The 20,022-nt window shown below is 41.7% G+C and overlaps 1 protein-coding gene across 1 annotated transcript in view; it reads right to left on the bottom strand.

Annotated features, from left to right (window-relative positions):
* Positions 1–20,022, bottom strand: part of LOC125884724 (collagen alpha-1(XVII) chain-like) — a 25,307-nt gene extending 5,285 nt beyond the window's left edge. The window contains exons 1-41 of the mRNA XM_049569851.1: positions 19,850–20,022; positions 17,844–17,917; positions 14,718–15,143; positions 14,511–14,558; positions 14,400–14,441; positions 12,336–12,383; positions 12,024–12,167; positions 11,762–11,860; positions 10,495–10,557; positions 10,340–10,420; positions 9,441–9,491; positions 8,676–8,837; positions 8,473–8,547; positions 8,320–8,364; positions 6,798–6,920; positions 6,405–6,710; positions 6,267–6,317; positions 6,160–6,186; positions 6,029–6,055; positions 5,879–5,941; positions 5,677–5,781; positions 5,521–5,583; positions 5,311–5,346; positions 5,169–5,222; positions 4,098–4,169; positions 3,821–3,883; positions 3,580–3,651; positions 3,297–3,332; positions 3,081–3,197; positions 2,838–2,945; positions 2,322–2,402; positions 2,186–2,236; positions 2,006–2,068; positions 1,831–1,890; positions 1,686–1,712; positions 1,545–1,595; positions 1,270–1,395; positions 1,085–1,132; positions 480–605; positions 234–374; positions 36–137 (exon numbers count right to left, since the gene is read on the bottom strand). Coding sequence (XP_049425808.1) covers positions 36–137; positions 234–374; positions 480–605; positions 1,085–1,132; positions 1,270–1,395; positions 1,545–1,595; positions 1,686–1,712; positions 1,831–1,890; positions 2,006–2,068; positions 2,186–2,236; positions 2,322–2,402; positions 2,838–2,945; positions 3,081–3,197; positions 3,297–3,332; positions 3,580–3,651; positions 3,821–3,883; positions 4,098–4,169; positions 5,169–5,222; positions 5,311–5,346; positions 5,521–5,583; positions 5,677–5,781; positions 5,879–5,941; positions 6,029–6,055; positions 6,160–6,186; positions 6,267–6,317; positions 6,405–6,710; positions 6,798–6,920; positions 8,320–8,364; positions 8,473–8,547; positions 8,676–8,837; positions 9,441–9,491; positions 10,340–10,420; positions 10,495–10,557; positions 11,762–11,860; positions 12,024–12,167; positions 12,336–12,383; positions 14,400–14,441; positions 14,511–14,558; positions 14,718–15,143; positions 17,844–17,907 — 3,547 coding nt within the window. The 5' untranslated portion in view covers positions 17,908–17,917; positions 19,850–20,022. The remainder of the gene's footprint in view (positions 1–35; positions 138–233; positions 375–479; positions 606–1,084; positions 1,133–1,269; positions 1,396–1,544; positions 1,596–1,685; positions 1,713–1,830; positions 1,891–2,005; positions 2,069–2,185; positions 2,237–2,321; positions 2,403–2,837; positions 2,946–3,080; positions 3,198–3,296; positions 3,333–3,579; positions 3,652–3,820; positions 3,884–4,097; positions 4,170–5,168; positions 5,223–5,310; positions 5,347–5,520; positions 5,584–5,676; positions 5,782–5,878; positions 5,942–6,028; positions 6,056–6,159; positions 6,187–6,266; positions 6,318–6,404; positions 6,711–6,797; positions 6,921–8,319; positions 8,365–8,472; positions 8,548–8,675; positions 8,838–9,440; positions 9,492–10,339; positions 10,421–10,494; positions 10,558–11,761; positions 11,861–12,023; positions 12,168–12,335; positions 12,384–14,399; positions 14,442–14,510; positions 14,559–14,717; positions 15,144–17,843; positions 17,918–19,849) is intronic.

Here is a 20,022-nt window from a genome sequence, read left to right as displayed (position 1 = left end):
TTTGGGGGTTTTACCCACCCTCAAATGAGACTTACGCTGTAATAGACTGATGATGTCATTGACAGAGATGGAGCCAGGTGCACCTGGAGGACCAGGAGGGCCAGGAATCCTGTCTCTCTCTTGTTCTCTACCTGGAGCTGAAAAGGTAGATGTTATAGGGGGGGGTCACTACTGTGGGAAAACTGTAGGTTTTAACATGCATACATGTAACATTATTATGTAATTGGTCATACCCTGGATGTAGCTGATAACACGGTTGGCCACATCATCTACCAGCCTGTCCCCTGCGGGCCCTAGGGCCCCTGGGGCTCCTGGAAGCCCTGGAGGCCCAGGAGGTCCAGGAGGTCCAGCCAGGTATTGTCTGATGCCACCACCTGTGTGCCAAGACACTGTTATTTCATACAGATCATTTGACATAGCCCTTTGTTGCATTTAATCTTACTGTTACTTTAACCAAAGCAAATAAATATATAGCTTACTCTGAAGGTACTCTGCAATGTGCTGGCTCACATCAGTTGATCCTGATCCACTTCCATCTCTTCCTGGAGGACCAGGTGGGCCAGGTGGTCCAGGTGGTCCTGGGGCGCCATGACTGAATGAGCCACCTGTTATGACAGCACAAATTCTGTCAGACAGTTCAAGCAGAGATCCAGGTGTTGTTATGCCAGTAGCGGCACCTCAGAGAGATGAGGAACAGGCTACGGAGGCCACATAGGTGGTGGTCTCCAGCATCAAAACTTCAAAGTAAACTTTGATGTGTAAAATTGTTTAAGTTTCAATCAGCCAATTCTTTAATATTGACCCTATGTCAAATGACTTCCCAAAATGTGAAAGGGTATAGGTTATGGTATAGGTCAATATTGTTGAGTCCCTCCAGAGCTCACTGACAGATACCTCTAGTGATCAGAATTTTCATAATGAACTAATAAAAGGATAGATCTTTTGGAACATGTTTGATTGACATGTTTCTCATTCATCAGCTGTAGTTGTTTGTGGTTCCTTGTATCCTGCAGACCTTCTAAAAGCATGGCACTGAGATACTGTCTCAGTACATGAGCTGATATGATATTTAGGATGGTCTTACCACTAGAGGCCCTGGGGATTCCCAAGGCACCAGGTATTCCTGCATCACCTGCAAGGAACATGTTAGCAGTATGAGAGACGGACTCCAGTGTTTGAGACTTCTTGATAAAGACGTAATCCTGTACAACACATGAGCAAAGAATCTGATTTGTAACATAGAGTATCAAAATATTTGGCTGAGTTTACCTTTAGGTCCTTGTGGCCCCTCTGGCCCCTCTGGTCCCTCTGGGCCTGGTGGCCCATCTGGCCCTTCTGGTCCCTCTGGACCTGGTAGACCCGGAGGCCCCCTAGGTCCAGGGTGACCCGGGAAACCTGGAAAAGTTAGAAGCTTGTGTTAAGAAGTAATGTCCATAAATATTGTGGAGAACATAAAAATATTTCCTCTAAAACCTCACAAAAAAGTATCTACAAAAAAGTAAGTGCTGAAGCAAGACCCCCTAAAATCAAAGTGGTTCACATACCAGTGCTTGGTTCCCCTGGTCTCCCTGGAAGACCTGGTTGACCTGGTTCACCTTGAACAATCAGCATTACATTTTAAAGATATGTTTGTTTTAAAAATATGTACCTTCTAAACACTAAGATGTATGCAGTGGCTTTCTCACCTTGGTACCCTTGTAGTCCTCGGTCACCTAAAGATAATGAACGATAAGATGAAAAACCATTTCTGTGAACCAGAAGTTCTAAACAATAAAACTAAGACATGAATGAACACACTGTTTTAAGAAGCATCTCATTTGTCAGACCTACCTGGTGAGCCCTGTGGGCCTGGGGGTCCTGCTGGTCCTGGTGGGCCAGCAAAAAAGGTTTCTAAGACAAAACAGGTGAGAACACATCAAACATATCAAGCAAAGACAGTTGAAACTGAAGATGACAGCTGTTTTAAGACCTACACTACATGTGAAGCGAGATTTCTTTCACCAACCTGATGTAGGCACAAAGCTGCCAGGCTCTCCTTTCTCTCCTGGAGGTCCAGGTAAACCAATTCCTGTGAGAACGGCAGAAAAAAATATAACATTTTAATTTGACTCTGTCTAAATCATCCTGTATGCTGATGACCTAGGTGTCTATTTGTCAGTCCATGTAATGCAAGATGCTTGTTTACCTGGCTCTCCCACAGGACCTCTTCGTCCTGGAGGACCCTGTTTAGCCTCACCTAAAGAAGAGTTGCAGGAGCATTTGAACAATGATAACATTTACCCAAGCACCTATTCTAATTGTTTGGAAATGCTCTGACATACCAGGAGGACCTTGAGGACCAGGTGCTCCAGGAGGACCTGGAGGTCCTGGTGGGCCAGGCAGTGGAGCCACTGATGAAAGTCCTGTTAAAAATGAAAACATAGAGGATGTAGCTTTAGGTATTGCTGTCTATCTAGTCTTGATACTACCACCAAATTATGCCAAATTAAGTGATTAAAGGTTACATTTAGGGGGCTATATTGGCAGATATTGTATATAATATTCATAGCTATGTTTTCTATGGTGTATAATCACCTGAAAATAAGACTCATTGTGTTTTCATGACTTTAAAATCCGTCATGTTGTTTCTACATTAGTCCAGAATGGACCAAACCAAACACTAGCTCTAGATAGGGCCATTAGCGTTTTCACGTTTTCTAATTTTCACGTTGGCCACCATAGTTCTCCTACATGTCTGGCACATGGGAAAAGTTTAAGTCGTTGCAATCTGCAACCACACAAATAAATGCCACTACGACCTACACACTAGACCTTTTAAGAAGTAGAGAGGTACTCACTGTCTCTTCGGGTGGAACTGACAGTTTCTGAAGTTATGACACTACTAGGCTCGCCAGGTTTTCCTTGATCTCCCTTTTCTCCTTTCTCTCCTCGTTCTCCCTGAGGTCCTACACGATGATATCAATGTATCATCGCAGACAAAAAAAATCAGCCTGTTCAATATGTATCAACAAGCCTTAAATCCATCTGTCAGTTTTTGACCCATCCCAGATGCTTAACAAGTGTCAAGAGTTTGAATTTACCGGGTTGTCCTGGGATCCCAGGTGGGCCCACTGGACCAGAGAGACCATGGGTTCCAGCAGGACCTGGAGGCCCAGCAGGTCCTGGTGGTCCAGGGATGGCCACAGTGTTGGAGCCAACTAGAAACAAAATGCAAGAGACAAACACCAGTTACATTTACAACTGTGTTTGTGTTTTAAATCCAATGTCTAATTACTACAAGTGCTGTTGTGTCTTACTTGGAGCGATGACTTTACCAGGTGGTCCTGGTTCACCTAAAAGACATGTTTGATTACATGATGAAACTTTCCCTTACAGTCATAGGTAGGTAGTTCTGACCTACACATGTTTAGAGGTAAAGAGTGTGTATAAGCTTTTTATCAGACATGATAGTGGTGAATCTAATGATGGCAGAAGTCAAAGAAATTATTGGTCTATTCTGTCAGGTTTACATATTTGCATTACATATTCAGTTTCCATCTGATTGAGTCAAGTAATTCTAACATAAACCAAAAATCGTACCTGGGGGCCCAACATCTCCAGGAATTCCAGGTGATCCTCTCACCCCGGGAAGTCCCATCAAACCTGTGTCACCTGCATTCAGAGAGACTCTAGATTACAACACAATCCTCACCTCAGCAGCAACCCTAAATAAACTAGGATTTTACTCTGCCATAATGGTTGGCACCAACAGGATAAACTCAGCTGATGAGATCTGATGCAGCATTGATGTATTTCACTACCATGTGATGTTCCCCCTCACCTGTAGTTCCTTTAGATCCTCTTGGCCCTGCAGGGCCTTGTGGTCCAGGTTGTCCTGGTTCACCTTTAACCATGAAAACAAGAACCATCAAAATCAAACCCCCTTTTCTAACCTGTAACAACTTCTGTTTAAATGAAAATTAGCAGAATTATTTCATATTTATACATTTTAACAAAATAAATGGCACATATTTTTGAAATGGCATGATCACAAGTTTGCTGCTGTGATGGATGTCAATAATGTAGTTCATGATGTGTAGAGCTTTTCTGAAACACACCTGCTGGGCCGCGTGATCCCCTCTCTCCCTGATCTCCTTTGATCCCTGACAGCCCTGGTGTTCCTCGATCACCTGTATTAAAGAACATTTTAAAAGTGTCAGAGGCACGCTTAGAAAGTTGGTCTGAACTGATACTGGCATCAAAAATAGTACAAAAGACATACACATCCCACGGTCCAATGGAGTGGGCACTGGACCAAATAAACATCTGGCAATGTGGAAAGCAAATAAGTCCACATACCAAGCAGCTTCAGTTTAGAAGGATTTTAACTCATATCGCAGCGGTGCCTGGACAGTGTGACGTGTGTGGTTGTGCTGCTGCCGTGGTCCTGCCAGATGCCTCCTGCTGCTGCTGCTGCCATCATTAGTCATTAGTCATACTTCTACTGTTATTATACACATATGACTATTGTCACACATGTATACTGCCAGATATTAATACATACTTTCAACATATTGTACCACAGTAGCCAGAACTATAATATTATTACTTCCAATAATGTTGTTGTAAGCTACTGTCATTACCTGCATCTCTCTCTCTCTCTCTCTCTCTCTCTCTCTCTCCGTCTCATTGTGTTATGTGGATTACTGTTAATTTGTTATGCTGATCTGTTCTGTACGACATCTATTGCACGTCTGTCCATCCTGGAAGAGGGATCCCTCCTCAGTTGCTCTTCCTGAGGTTTCTACCGTTTTTTTTCCCCGTTAAAGGGTTTTTTTGGGGGAGTTTTTCCTTATCCGCTGCGAGGGTCATAAGGACAGAGGGATGTCGTATGCTGTAAAGCCCTGTGATGCAAATTGTGATTTGTGATATTGGGCTGTATAAATAAAATTGATTGATTGATTGATTGATTAATGCAGAGTGACATTTCAACCGCCTTAATCCTCATTAATCAATGTTAATCAATGTTCGGCCAAGATGCAGTAACTTAATATGTTGATATATTTAAGTCTTTTATAAGAGGTGTCATTTGTTCTAACCACATTCATATAGGTTGTTTTTTTATGACAATGTAAGACTCTTATATTTGGATTTATGAAAATAAAAACAAGACAAAACCTAAAGGGCACCTTTTGTTCCTGGAGCTCCTGCTTCACCTTGGAGACCCATTGGACCCGGAGCACCTGCACACAAATGATCACAGTTCTAACACATCCAATCAAAAGAAAATAACAGATGAAATCATAAATTCATGTAGAACTGAGTCTTTACCAGGGCTTCCTGTGGCACCTTGATCTCCCATGGCACCTAAAATCAAAAATCATAGTGGTTATTGCTTTTGGCATCTGTTATTATAGTGAGTAGTGATTTAAAGGTGAAGTGATTTGTACATGGCCTAAAATATTCAACCACGACAGTATAATCCTTTAAATTTTATCCAATCTAGTTTATAACTCCACCATGACCTTTGTTTGACCTTACCTTTCGGCCCCACAGGTCCAGGAGTGCCAGCAGGACCAGGATGTCCTGCCTCGCCTTGAGATCCTGTTAAAATCAGGTTTCAGTATCAAAGAAGAAGTGTTAAAGTCAATAATGAACTTTCCATGTTTGAAGATAGGTGACGTAAGTATTTTCTACCTTTGTCTCCTTTCTCTCCAAAACCTGGTGCTCCAGCCTCTCCTCGGGGGCCCATCGGTCCGTCCCGGCCCCTCTGGCCTGCTGGTCCCTCTGGGCCTGGTTCACCTGGTCACAAAGGAGGAGAGACCGAACCAGTGAATTTGTTTTCCTAGTGTCTGCTCATCCGAAAAGATCAAAGACGATGATCTAAACTCAACACTACCTGCATTTCCTTTTAGTCCCCTTGGTCCATCCAATCCTGGGTGACCCATCGGACCAGGAAGGCCTGAAGAAATAAGATTTTATGAGTGGAATGGAGCTTGTCACCTCCGTGAGGGGAAAAGCTGTATAACACATTTGTTTTCAGTCTCACCTGGCATACCAGGGAATCCACTATCACCTGTAAAAGACCAGTTCATAGCCGTCAGTTCCAGTTTAAAGAGCTTGCTGTATATCACACACTGCTGAATACATTCTGAATTTAAATACAGGACAGTTCCTCACCTTTTTGTCCCAGCAGCCCCTGATCACCTGCAAAGAAACAGACAACCTCATGATGGATACAGACAAAATATCAATTTACGAATTATTTATGATTTGTGTGAACATGCCTTTAGGTCCTGGATCTCCTCTTTCCCCTTTTAGTGAGTGTGCAAGTGTTTCTAGAAGTAGAAAAAACGTTACGATCAATGGAATGTCCAAGAGGTTGTTTCACTAGCGGATGGGCTGATTTTTGAGTATGTTCATACCTCTGAGAGCACTCGAGCGGAGTTCAGCCCTGACCAGCTGCTGAACAGCTCTCTGCAAGGCAGCGCTGTCCTGTCCTGGTTCTGTCCCTGCGCCTCCCCCTGGCCCAGCAGCCCCCAGGTAGATCCCATTGTCGGAGGGGGTCAGGGCGGATCCAGCCGAACTCCTGTCAATGTACGCCGAGTCCAGCGGGTCGATGATGTTAACACCAGTGGAGGAGGCTGACAATCGGCTGGACCTGGCTGAGGTAGTGCTGGTGATGGCCTCGAGAGCATCGACGCGGTTCTTAAGGCGTTTCACTTCTTCAGCTGTGAGGTCAAGGAGAAGATGATTCAGTGACTCTTATGAAGGTAAAAAAAAAACCAAACATGCTGCTGTGGTGATACACGTCTTACCCAAAGCAATGAGTCCAAAGAGAAGGCCGAGGAGGAGGAGCAGGCTGAGCAGAAGGCCCAGCAGCCATTTCCACCAGCTGCAGCAGGAGCAGAAGCTAAAGGGTGAGTCATCTTTACGGATCTCTGAGAAAGAAAAAAGTTCAAAGACAGGTTCAGATTCTTCTACATCTTCTACATTCTTTGACATATTATAATTCAAGTGCACTGAAAGAAAACTAGACTTCTGCACCTCCAGTTGGCTCTGTTTTTGACTTTGGCAAATCACAGGTCATTTTAAAAAGGGTGTCCCTATTGCCTTTTCATACAAATACAGATGTATGTGCACATCCCTCCAGTAAAAGTCTGATTCCATGGCAGGGAATCCTGCAGAGGAAGCTGCTATTCTAGCATTGGCAACAACTGTCTACACTGCAAAGCAACCCAAAAAGGAAGTACTAAAAGAGAGTCTGACATTAAAACTCAATATTGGCAAAGCGTTTCAGAGAAAAATGTTGCTGGCAGTTTAGCCTTGTGTTATCCAGAGGCAAAGGCTCATGGCTTCAACTTCAACTTCATATTTATAGAGCTACAAATCACAGTGTGCACTCCGCGTTACTCCCAACTGTTGTAGACTGCCATACTGGAAGGAGAGCAGGCAGCAGCTCCAGACACAGCCACCCAATCAAAAGCTGCAGCAAACCGTATCCAGTCAGCACAAACCCCAACTCTGGGGGGACTGGACAGCTGCAGCTTCTCTCTGGATCACTAAACTTTCTGTTGCTGCCGTTGCACAGGTTAGACCTGATGCTGCCGCTGGCCATCAGCCTGCTGTGAAACCCAGTGCTGGGGCATTTACACCGGCCAAATTCAAACTGCCACAGCAGCCAACTAAAGCTTAGTCTACTGAGCATCGGCCTGCTCTACACCTGGATAAACAGTCCACAGCGGTGGGGAGTGAGGTGGAGGGACTATGGGTTGGCTCATTTGCTAATTTTTGTCTTGTATGTGGTCAGAGATAGAGAGCAGGGCAAGGAGGGGCTGTGTGCAGCTCTACATGTATGGGAAACACTGTGTTACTGTATGAAGCGCATACATATGTCGGTGCTCGTCTGGTGGGAGGGGCTTAGGACAGAGAGGGGAGACATGCAGGAGGAGGTTGTATTTTCAAACCTGCTGGTTTTCATTGTCTTTTCCAGATTTCCACTTACCCCAGCTTTAAAGTTTAGTACTGTGGTAGTGTTTAGAATGAATTAGAAGAAACTTATATTCATCACCATATTTTTGAGATAAGTTTCTTACTGTATCAGCCTGTAGTTTTTATAGTTCTTACAATTTCTTAACTTGCTGCATTTTTCTTAAAATTTTAAATTTTTAGATTTCAAAAAAAAAAAAAAAAAAAATTCAAACTATTCCTTTTACTTTACCCCTACCTCTAAATACTCCACTTGTACATATTTTTGGTGGGGAACTGGCAGGATTTGACTGTCAACCTGGAAATACAACAGATTATAGTAAACGAAAATAGTAGGACTGTATACTGTACCTGCGTAGGTGGCTTTGTCTTTGGTAGCAACTTTTAGGACTGCAGCTTAAAAAAGAAAGAAACAGCAGATAATTACATGCCAAATAAGAAATATAATGTATATATTGACATCTGAAAGCCATTAAGATTTGTTGCATCTAAAGTAAAGTTTACCATCTGTTCCTTCCTCTGTTGTGTTAGATGCTAGCTTCTGTTTCTCTCTCTGTAGAGAATCCCCAGAGTAGGCAGCTACAACACAGAACATGTGATTAATTAACAACTATATGTCTGTGGTGATTTTCAAATGCCCGTAAGAACAACAGGCAGGGAGGAAGTACATGAGTGTTAGTATAAGCAGTAGTAGTATTCAGTATTACCAGAGGCACTAACAGGTGCAGCAGACAAGAATGTCTTCCCTGTGTCTTTGGTCATGACCAGCCGTTCTGTGTCCTTCTTCACAGGAGTGTTCTCCTTCTCTATCAGCACAAACTTAAAGTCTTTGCCCGAGGCCTCGTCACTGATGGGACTGCTGGGTCTCACTGTGGGGAGCAAACAATAAGACATTAAAAACCCAAATATAGTATATACTGTGACTAATTAGCATCCAGTAATAAGCAGGGCTCCCACGGTTATAGAAAGCCTAGAAAATGTCATTTTTAAATCTCAATTTTCAGGCCGCCTGGAAAAGTCATGGTATTAGTAGAATCCTTGAAAGTTTTGGAAAAGTTATGGAATATTGTTTAAATGGAATTCATTGTTACAGTGTGGATAACGTTCCATGTAATGAGCTTTCTTTATACAATGATTATAATAAGATGATTAACATTTGGAGTACAGTACATTCTACAGTTTTCTGTGTGTACTTACAGATTGTGATGGTCATGACAATTTTATTATGGGTCTTTAAAAAGTCATGGAAAACTAGAAATGTCTCCATGATAATATGTGGAGTCCCTGAATACAACATAAAAACTGACTAATGCCTATGTGATTAAGACTTTTAGAACAACTACACATCCAAAGGGACCTAGCTAAAGTCCCCGTCATGTACTTTAATATAAAATTATTTTATTCACCATACTATATTATACTGAATGGTGAATGTAACGCCTAATGTAAGGGATAATTTTCCAAAAGCTCACCTGTGATTGGACTGATTGCAGTGCTAGTTGCATTTTTCTGCACACCATAAACTGTGAGGAGACAAACACACAAATTTACACAGTAATTATTGATTCTTAAAACATGTTACAGCTAGGCCCGGACCAAATAGTTCGAAGCTTCAGAGCTTCATTCATAATTTAAACATTCAAATCCTAAATCAACATTCAAATGTATTAGTGTTACTGTTTGTAGAATTATATTCCAGTGGTGGCTGCATAGTGTTTCCAACTTGTGTGATCCAAACTTTTCTAATAACTTCAGAGCATTGTAAAGTCCAAGTTAACATTTATTGATCATTTAAGAATAGTTGTAATCATTTCCAAAACTGCTGTAATCCATATTTGTTGGACAACATTTTCACCATGGTCAAAAAACTATCTGCTCATGTGCTTGTGGTACACATAGGGAGTGTATCGATTCAATAAAGAAAGTTAATTTAATAAAGAAAAAGACTAACTCATTTCATCAGATACTTTACTTTTATTAGGATTTATTAGGATTATTTTAAGGAATTTTAGGGTGATGACATCATCAAATCTGATGACAGATATCAGAGCTTCCTTCAAAACGTTTCAATAGAAGCTTTGAATATTAAACTGTGATATTTGTTAGAGTAATAAAGCTTATAGGACATGCATCTTTTGTTGTTTTTGTTTTGTTTATCACATCCTCAGAGCTACAGCATCTTTGATATTTGTTTGGTTGTTCATTCACCATTGTTTTTAGTGAAACTGACACAACATATTAACACCTGAAATGTCATTTAAGCATAGTATCTAAAACTTTTCCCCATTTTTATTGTTGCAGTAACATATTATTTGTTTGATATTAAATAATGATGTAAATAATATTAGGTTGATTTTAACATTGACTTTACCTATCTGTGCGTTGGTCCCAGTGGGAGAGAGGACAGTGGGGGTGGTACTGACCAGGTTATTCTGAACACCATACACAGGAACTGAGACAGAGGGAAACAATATAGTTATCTACTGTCAGTGCCAAGCTGAGGATGTGGAAATGACAGACACTCACCAGTGCTGCTGACAGACAGACTGCTCATGGAGGGAGAGCCCAGTGTCAGATTGTTCTGAGCTCCTGTACAGACAGAACAGAATCGTATGTGTCCATCTTCCATCACAGTCGGAACAGCAAATAAAAATGTACATGGTACATAATAAACTGCCTTATTCACCTGTAACTATCATCTCACACAACAAGTAAAAATATACTCAATAACTTATATTTCAACACACTGTATATGGACAGTGTATCTCATATATAATATATGTGATTCTGAAATGGGCCATTCTGCAAGATGAGTACTTTTACTTGTGGTACATTAAGAATATTTTCATGCAAATACTTTTGTACTTTTACCAACAAGTCCCTCAACCCATAAGACCACTGAAAAGACAGATGTCAGATGGCTGCAAATTCTTGGAAAGACATGTCCACTAACATCGGTGTGGACGTGAGGCAGCTTCCTGTTTAAACCAGTAGGAGGTGCTGTTGCTCTGTCTATTTTGCAGCAAACGTGGCCATTCACACTATTTGTCCCTGAAAGGCCACCGTAACTTTGAGATTTGCTCTGTTTAGGACGCCATGTTTTCAAAGTTAATTTAGTCTATGCCTGTAAGGTAAGCCTTGTCACAGCGTCCTGCATTATATCACAATATTAGCACTACAAACACACATTTTGTTATTTGTTAACTGTTCCTATTTATTAACTCTTCAGGCTACAGTCCACCATGACTTGACTACAAATGAACCGTGTGGGGTTTTTTTTTTTTTGTTTGTTTTTTTTTTTTAACTGTTAAATGATGTTATTGAAATGTAAATGTAAATGTAAATGTAAAAGCTGCTCATACATACGACCTTTGGTGTTGTTTTTTTGGTGGTAGAGTCTAATGTTTAGTTAATTTAACGTTAGTAAAGCATGTTTGATTTTTGCTTACAGAGTATTTCTACACTGTGGTGTTGCTATTTTTACTTAACTAAAAACTCAGATTTTTTTCCCTTTGCTGTTCCTTTAGCTTTAAAGGGTCAGTTCGCCCAAATCACAGAAAGACAGATTTTTACCAAAGTGGTATGTAGCTATGCAGATAGTTTTATGAGCTGGTGTTTTGAGAAATCAAATTTTGAAACCCAGTACAACAGAGGTAAATTCAATTTTATATGTTCTTCTTGATGCATTAAAAAAACTTGCATTTGAATATTACAATATCAACTGGCCTGCAACAGTTCATTGAGAATGGTTAGATACAGCAGTTGGTTGCTGATGTCATTGTCATTGACTGACCTGACGGGTAAAGGATGGAGGTCGTGGACAGGTTGTTGGGGTTGGTGTTGTAACTGTAGCCACTGCTCACACCTCCAGACCAAATGCTGCCATAGTGGTCTAGTAAGGAAGACAGAAAGATGATAGACAGAAAAGTGAAAAATTAAAAAGTGAGGGCATGCACAATGCAGGTTATCTAAAAAAAACATAACAACTTCATATATTAGAGGAAACAACATTTATAAACCACATGTGTATGAATCTGACAGCTGCTCAGTTGAACCTGCAGTTGAGCTCTCAGACATGGTCCTAGTTTCCATACTGGCCTTCTTGGGGATGGGCAGCGTGTTGTTGGGGGACTGAGTGGGGCTGGTGCTGGGGGAGTTGTTTCCTCTCAGCAGACGCTTCACGTCGTCCAGCTCCGTCCCTGCACAGCAGAGCCAACAGTGGGCATCATACAGACGACCACTCTGTCTTAGTTAGCATTTACTCTAAATTCAAACTGACTATATTTCATGATTATATTGCTGCAGCATAATTGAATTCCTTAGGATCAAATATGTGGATATACATGGCCATGAGGGGTCATACTCACAGCTTGCGGGAGGAGAGGCACTCTGAAGCCTGGCTCTGATCTGACTCTCTAAACAACAGGGGAAAATGGTTCATTGAATATCCTCATTGCTTTAACCTATGATAACAATCTCCAAAGTAATGCTCAAAATTTTATTATTTTTATTGTTTATCCATTTAAAGGTTCAGTGTGCAGGATTTAGGAGGATCTTTTGGCAAATTGGAAATTGAATATAATATTCATAACTACCTTTAATTAGTGTTTAATCACCTTAAACTAAGACTAAGACTTGAACTCATAATCCTCTTCCACGAAGCCTGCCTTGTTGCACCTCCACATTTTTACAGCACAGAACAGACAAACCAAATACTAGCTCGAGAGAAGGCCTTTGACATTTTTATGTTACCTGAAGGCAACCATAGATTCTGCTACACACTTGGAAAAGGAGGGATGTGGGGAGGGAAGTTGGTGCCAAACAAGCTGCAACTTCCGGGGCTGAAAAATGAGGCCAAAACCAAAGTGCCAAAAACTGCAGTTCTTTTAATGGCCCCTTGAGGCTGGCTCTGGAACAACTCAATCACCATAGACACCATGTTAAAATGTCTAACTTTACAGCAGAAATAAACATGTTTACAGACTGGTACAATAAACATTTTTGGCCTCTATAGCTAATTTTTCCCCTCATGACAACTGTACAGGGGTGAACTTTCATATAACTCACCAGTTTACATTATATTAAGGCTTAAAGTTATGCATAATTATGGACAGGGCCCAGGGGCGGAAATCCCGGGGGAGACGGGGGGACATGACTCCCCCTTCAATAAAGCTGTCCCCCCCTAGAATAATTTGAGACACAATTAATAATTTTTGAACAATGCAGTAGTATTTATTGAAAGCACAATGTAAGCAGTGCTCATTATAATCGCGCAATAATGTGCTATTTAAATCTTAAAAGATTTAGTCCCCCCCTCCCATTCCTAGTAGCGGTATATCCCACACTGGCTGGACCCGGCTGCCCACATTGCAGGGAAAGATGTACACTCACACAGACACAGTTTCACTTACACAAGTTACAACACATCCCATTTACTGTTACAACAAGCCCCAGGCCCGGGCTGATAATATAAACTGTCTGCAACATTTCTCCTGCATTGTTCAAAAGCCTGCTCAATTACGAGTGCTGCTAAGCTAAAAGCTAATGATTAAGCTCAGAGTTTAGTGATAGTCAGAGAGGACAGGAGAGAAAGAAGAGGGAGAGGACAGGACAAGAGCAGTCAGTGACGGAGCGGCTCTAAGCTAATGGGTACCTGTCTGTGGGCTCTCCGCCTGTCAGTGAGACAAACATGAAAGACGTGCAGTCTAACCGACGAGGAGCGGTCATTACGCGCGACTATTACGCACGGTTGTGGTGGAGCGGCTCGTAGCTAATGGGTACCTGTCTGTAGGCTCTCCACCTGTCAGTGAGACAAACATGAAAGACGTGTAGTCTAACCGACGAGGAGCGGTCATTACGCGCGACTATTACGCACGGTTGTGAGGTGCACAGCGGCAGATCTCACAGCACACTGTTTATGAACCACTTTACCAGTTTAATTGCAGGACATGTTTAGTTGTTAAGCCATTTCTCATAAGTATAGACATTCACTCTGCCTGTTGGAGAGATAGAGAGAAGATTAAAGTGTCAAATTGCAGTAAAAGATGCTGTATAAAAGACAGGCTACAACTTTTTTTCCTTGCCCCCCCCCCTGGAATTATTCTCTAAAATTTTACTGTTTATTGTCCCCCCCAACTATGAAACGGGATTTTCGCCCCTGACAGGGCCACTTTGAGTGACAGGCCGTCTGCAGATAGTGTCCTCGGCTTCTCAGTCAGCTCAACCCCTCGCTCCTCCACAGCTCCACATTCAGATGTCAGTGGCCCAAAATGCCGAACTGGAGGCTGCAAAACAGGGGCCCACAAACTTGTGGGTGACGCCACGGTAGCTACATCCATTATTTTTTCAGTCTATGGTAACCTGACCACTAGATGTCCCTAAATCCTACACACTGATCCTTTAAGTGTACTGTGTCAGAGCATCCAGTGTACCTCTGCTCTGAGTTCTCCCTCTGGAGACAGAACTTGAAATACCTACAAGAAAAAGAAAGTTTAATACATGTGCACATTCCACAGTTTCCCTGAGGTTGTTGTAAAACTTACCGTACTCCTTCCTGTTGTACTCTGGAGAGGAGTTTGTGCTTGAACTCTCTGAAACAGCGACAAAATAAAGACAGTATTAGCCTTCAGTGTATCCTAACCTCTCCAAATGCTGTAAAGTAGTGCTGCTAGACCTTCAAACTACTTAAAATGTGAAAAAGGCCAGACAGTTCAGTAAAGCAACATGATTGAATTGACTCTATGACCTACCGTCAAAGACATCTGAGAGAGCTGTTGCCATGGTGGTCATATTCTTCCTCTCCTTTGGAACAGGTGAGTAAGTGACCGCTGAGGACGAGCCTCTCTTTGCCTCCCCAGATCCTTCTGAACCGTAACCGGTCTTTGTCACTGTTGAGACTGTCACAGCACCTAGACCCCCTTCCCTTTTGCCTTTAGCAGCCTTTAACCCTGCCCCAGCCCCTGAACCCCCTGAGGCTGCTGAACCCCCGCCCCCTGAGGATATGGCAGAGGAAGCTCCTAGAGAAGTGATGCTGATGCCTCCGGTGCCCTTGCTGGCTCCGGAGCCTCCAGAGCCACCGGAGCTGCTGGATGTGATCAGAACTGAGCTGCTTGTGCCGCCAGAGCCTCCTGATGCAGCTGTCTCACCTGACCCTCCTGCACTCAGGGACAGATCCCCTAGAGGAAATGAAGGAAGGTAAAAGACAGGTGGATTTACCTCCTCATACATCACAGTGATCATTCATCAAATTTTTGTTAAAATATGTTTTTATCTCATCTGTCAAAGTCATATCTTATCAAAGCCCCTGTCAAATACGACATTGTCTGCAGGGGCTGAGGATGTCTAATATCCATTTGCCTAAATCCAGTTTCAGCTACAAGACTGCACAGGCAACATTCATATTTGACCTATAATGTGAATACCTATTTAAACTTTTTTCTTTTGGTCATATAATAACATTCCCAAGGTAAGCTGCTGCTTGTCTTAGTAGTGTGCCTGAACATGCCTTAATACTGTATAGCATGAAATCCTTCCATTCTTATATGAGGCTGATTTATGACATGTACATACAACATACTTGCTGCTGCTGGTGCTGTTGTGGATGATAAACTTTCTCATCTAATAAACATGATAAGCTGTCACCTGGAAGCTTCACAGTATAGCTCCCTCTAGTGGCATATAATTTTAATTCTTCGCCTACCACAACATACTTTAGGGCTGCAATTATTGATTTTTTTGGCACCTGAAAGCAGAAAAACAAGCTGTAAATAAAACACTGACTTATCACAACCCAGTCACCAAAATAAATGTTGGCATTGTATGTTCCTGCAAACCACAACTTCATAACATTTGTAGGCCTTCCAACACATGCTCACTCCGACCTCGTCACGTATCGACGTTTGGTCATGGGCTTATTTTGTCCAGGTACTACGTGAACGGTACCCTAGGTGTGTTGGTTGTTGATGTTCTGGGACACCGTGTCAAGTTCTGCCTGTTACATGCATTGTCTTCTTTCAAAATACAGTTCAGTTTTCACAGGAAATTTGCCATTTACATACAGTCTCTTTCAAAATAAACTTATTACGTCCATACAACACTAAGTATTGACATTTTTTTCCTTCAACAACTAACACATGGTTGTGTTTAGGAAAAAAGAAAAGGGTTTGGCTTTATATTCTTACGGAGCGCAAACATTGCTTTCTCTGTGAAAGTTGGGTGAAAGTCAGTGTTTATTGACCAATCCTTCCTGACCGCCCCACTCGGACTTTCACCACCTTGACTTTCATTCTTGTCCCGACACGTTTCCCCTGATGCTGCCAACCGGCCACATATTATACCAGCATGAAAGGATAGCTTTGTACCTTGGTATCTGACACCGCACGTCAGTGCTCAAACACAGGATTTCGACGACTTCGGAGTGAGACCAGGTTGTTCATTCCAAAGTCGTCAAATACCACAGATTGGTCACTGATTTCTGCATCAGACACCATCGCAAAAAGGAACCTCTTGTGTAAATTTATAACATTGCCAGATGGTGTTTTAGACTGACGCTGCACCCTTTATGGTGGTATGATACGCTGGTAATACTGTAATATAAGGAGCAGAAAAATTCCCTATAGGTTGGGTGTGAGGTGAGGTGGATAGGCCCAACAAAACCTGGACTTTCACCTGGGAGCCCACTGTTCGCTTCAAATATGAATGTTGAGCCAAACCATTTTGTTTTTGTCTCTAAATCTAACCATTGGCTTTTGTTGCCTAAACCCTAACCAGGGACTTTTGACACATAAATAAAGTAAACGTAAGTACGAGGTGTTTTACTGACGTAAGTTTTTTTTTTTTTAACTGTATGCATCTAACAAGCAGAAAACTTTACATTTCCTGTTAATACAGAGGTGTATTTTGAAAAGACATAATGCATGTAACAGGTGTAAAGTCACAGCGTCCGGGACCATCAAAAACAGACGCAGGAGGATATCTAGCGTATCACATGTAGATGTAAAAGACCACTGAGCAAACAGCGATATTTGAGGTGTTTGGATGAGAACATGTTGGTTATTATTTAGCAGATCGTTATTACTTTTTTAAAGATATTTTTTGGGCATTTTTGCCTTTAATTCATAGGACAGCCAAGCATGAAGGTGGTAGAGAGAGAGGGAATGACATGCAGCAAAGGGCCACAGGCTGGAGTCAAACCCAACAGCCTTGTACATGGGGCGCCTGCTCTATCCACTAAGTCACCGACACCCCCAGATACGTTATTATTATGCTTGTTTACATTTATCAAAGCTATAGTTTATGTGTGGTTAGGTTTAGGCACAAAACCATTTGGGTATAGTTAGGAAAAGATAATGTTTGAGGGGCACAATCCCCTGCGAAACACAGCAACGGGCCGCTAAAGAACACCCATGTTTGGTTGCTAAAAAGCCACTGGAAAGGCAACTATGACTCACTAAAGACTGTAAGCTTTGTTGTTTGTTGGTCTACCCCTAGTTTGATTCTGGGCAAGTGGCAAACAGTATGTTTATCAAAGCTTTTCCCCCTGAACAGAGCTGCCTGCCGTGTCTAGAAATAAGGCTGATGAGAGAAGGGAGATTGAGCCAAAACCGTAACAGTCAGAAACCAAAACAATGAGCTAAAGATGCTAAAAAGCTCAATAGCTCATCCATTTTTGATATAAAAAAATATTGATTAGTGCAGCTTTAACTTTACAATCTACCATTCAATGTATGCGTAACAAAATGAGCTATTGTTATGCATGTGTAGGCGACAGAAAATGATGAATGCCAGGGTACAAAGATGAATCATGTCACAGCTTACTTTGCAATTTCATATGTCAATCCAGCCACAGTTACAGGCCACCACCACTCAGCTCTTACCTCTGCTACTTCCTCCAGCACTTCCCCCGGAGCTGTCAGTCTGAGCTGTAATTAGATTGTCCATCCAATGCCAGCTGTTGGGGGAAAAAAAAAAAATGCGCACTGTTATTTTCTGTGACAAAGCAAGCCTGAGAAATGGACTGTTATAATGTGTGAAATATGAAAGAGGAAAACTGTGGAGAAGGTAGATTTTCATTACATTGAAGTGGAAAGTTACTGTACCCTGAGGCACACACAGTCCTCTCCTCATTTCATACAATTTCATTTGGTGTGGTCATATTTCTCTCCTTTGTAGCCGTCTCCTGTGGAAAGGCCTCTTTAGAATCCAACATGCCATTGATTTAAAGGGTTCACCTGAAGCTGTATAGAGAGGGCGTAGCTCTGCGCTCACTTGATGAATGTGGCTTTCCTCTTAACAAAAAGGATCTACAGTATAAAGACACATCACTACAGCTGGATGCAGTATGAGGTTTCAGTCATAGCTGGGGGTTATGGCATAGAATCTTTGCCCAGCAGTCATACAGATGGACTGAACTGATTACTGAAGGCAGAGCAGAGGCATACACTGATGATAATATCCACTCTCTGGCAAGTGACATCCCCTCCAAAATAAAGTAAGGAAGCAATGATATAAAGCATGTGATTATGTGGTGCTGTTGGCCCATTAATCTCAGAGTACCCCGGCTGGTTGATGGGGATGGTTGGAGGTGGTAGCATGGACTGTGGTGTGCTACAGTGTAGTTTATCATACTGCCACCAGGGGGCACCAGACTCTCGGGAGTTTTAGAAAGTCACATCATTGTTTTTCAGCTGAATCACACTACAGGGGTCAACCAAGAGGATTCAGTGTGTAGGCACAGATAACTGAGAGTATGACAGACTTTATATAGTGACCTGTGGGAAAGAAAACTCTCTCTCACTCTCATGGGTTTGCTGCTGTAGCTTTTTCTGGTGTGGTATGACCAGCAGCATGTGGTGTCTAATGTTAGCTATGTTAGAAAACATTTTTTAGACATTGAAGTTCACTGTTACTCTACATTCTAGCATTTAGCATTAACCCGTGATGGTTCCTTGTGGCTGCAGTAGCTGCTGTTCAGAACAAACACTACATACATACATAGACATTTTGTAAATTTTCTGCTGTATCTTTGTAAAACATGAGGGAAACCAGTTAACTCTACACATTATACTGAATGTTTTTGCTTCCAAATCATATTCCCATTACTTAATAACATATACATATATATATGGAATATAAAAGACTCACTGTGTTGCTCTTATACTGACTATAGGAGACATCATTTGGGATGACTAACAGTTAAAGATGGATTTATTTGGCGCCCTACGCCAACCATCTATAATGTGAAAGACCGAACCAAACTCACCAGTCATTATATTAGCAGTTATATTAACAGAGGAGTGTGGATGTTTGGCTCTAAAAGCACAGGGCAAAGCCCCCAGCAATGCCACCCATATAGTGTGCATTACCACCCACACAGCCAGCACCCACTTAAAGGTACTGTAGATGTAAAACAGTGACATGGAAAACACTTTTTTACGTTTACATTTCAAACTAAACATTAGCATGGCACTCTTACATGCACAATCTACATACATTTCAAACTATGTCACAGGAAACTATAGAACATACATCAAATCTGGACTGAGCACAATTTTTGCATTTAATCATACAGTAGGCCTACATTGCAACTTTTTTAGTCTCCTCTTACTTTGTCATGTATAGTGCCTTTTATTTTTGTTTTCCATGCGTCATATTGTATGTATAGGAAGCCCATAATATATAGATTACTTGTATTTTAAAGTGACCTATCTTTACTGTCCTGTATTTTATTTACTAATTCACTATGATATTATTACAAGTATTATTTTATGTACTGTAGCAACAACCTGAAACTGTACAAGCATACTCCAATCTTACCTGATACATGCATGACTGCCTCATACAGTAACTATATAAAACATAAAACAACATGACTTTTTCTTACCTTTAAGATCATTTGATCAGAAACAATCCCTCCCCCCTTTCGTCCCCCAGCAGAAAGACACTCAATCAGTTTATCCCGATCGAGACGTCGCATGTATAATGTCCAGGTGTGGAAGGAATAAGCTGTGAAGTGCCAGGGACCTGCATGTGCCTGGAGAGTTTATGTATTAGCTT

Source organism: Epinephelus fuscoguttatus, linkage group LG3, assembly GCF_011397635.1.
Source record: "Epinephelus fuscoguttatus linkage group LG3, E.fuscoguttatus.final_Chr_v1".
Taxonomy (NCBI): Eukaryota; Metazoa; Chordata; class Actinopteri; order Perciformes; family Serranidae; genus Epinephelus; species Epinephelus fuscoguttatus.
Note: the sequence above shows the minus strand (reverse complement) of the source record. Positions and strands in the feature narration are given on the sequence as shown.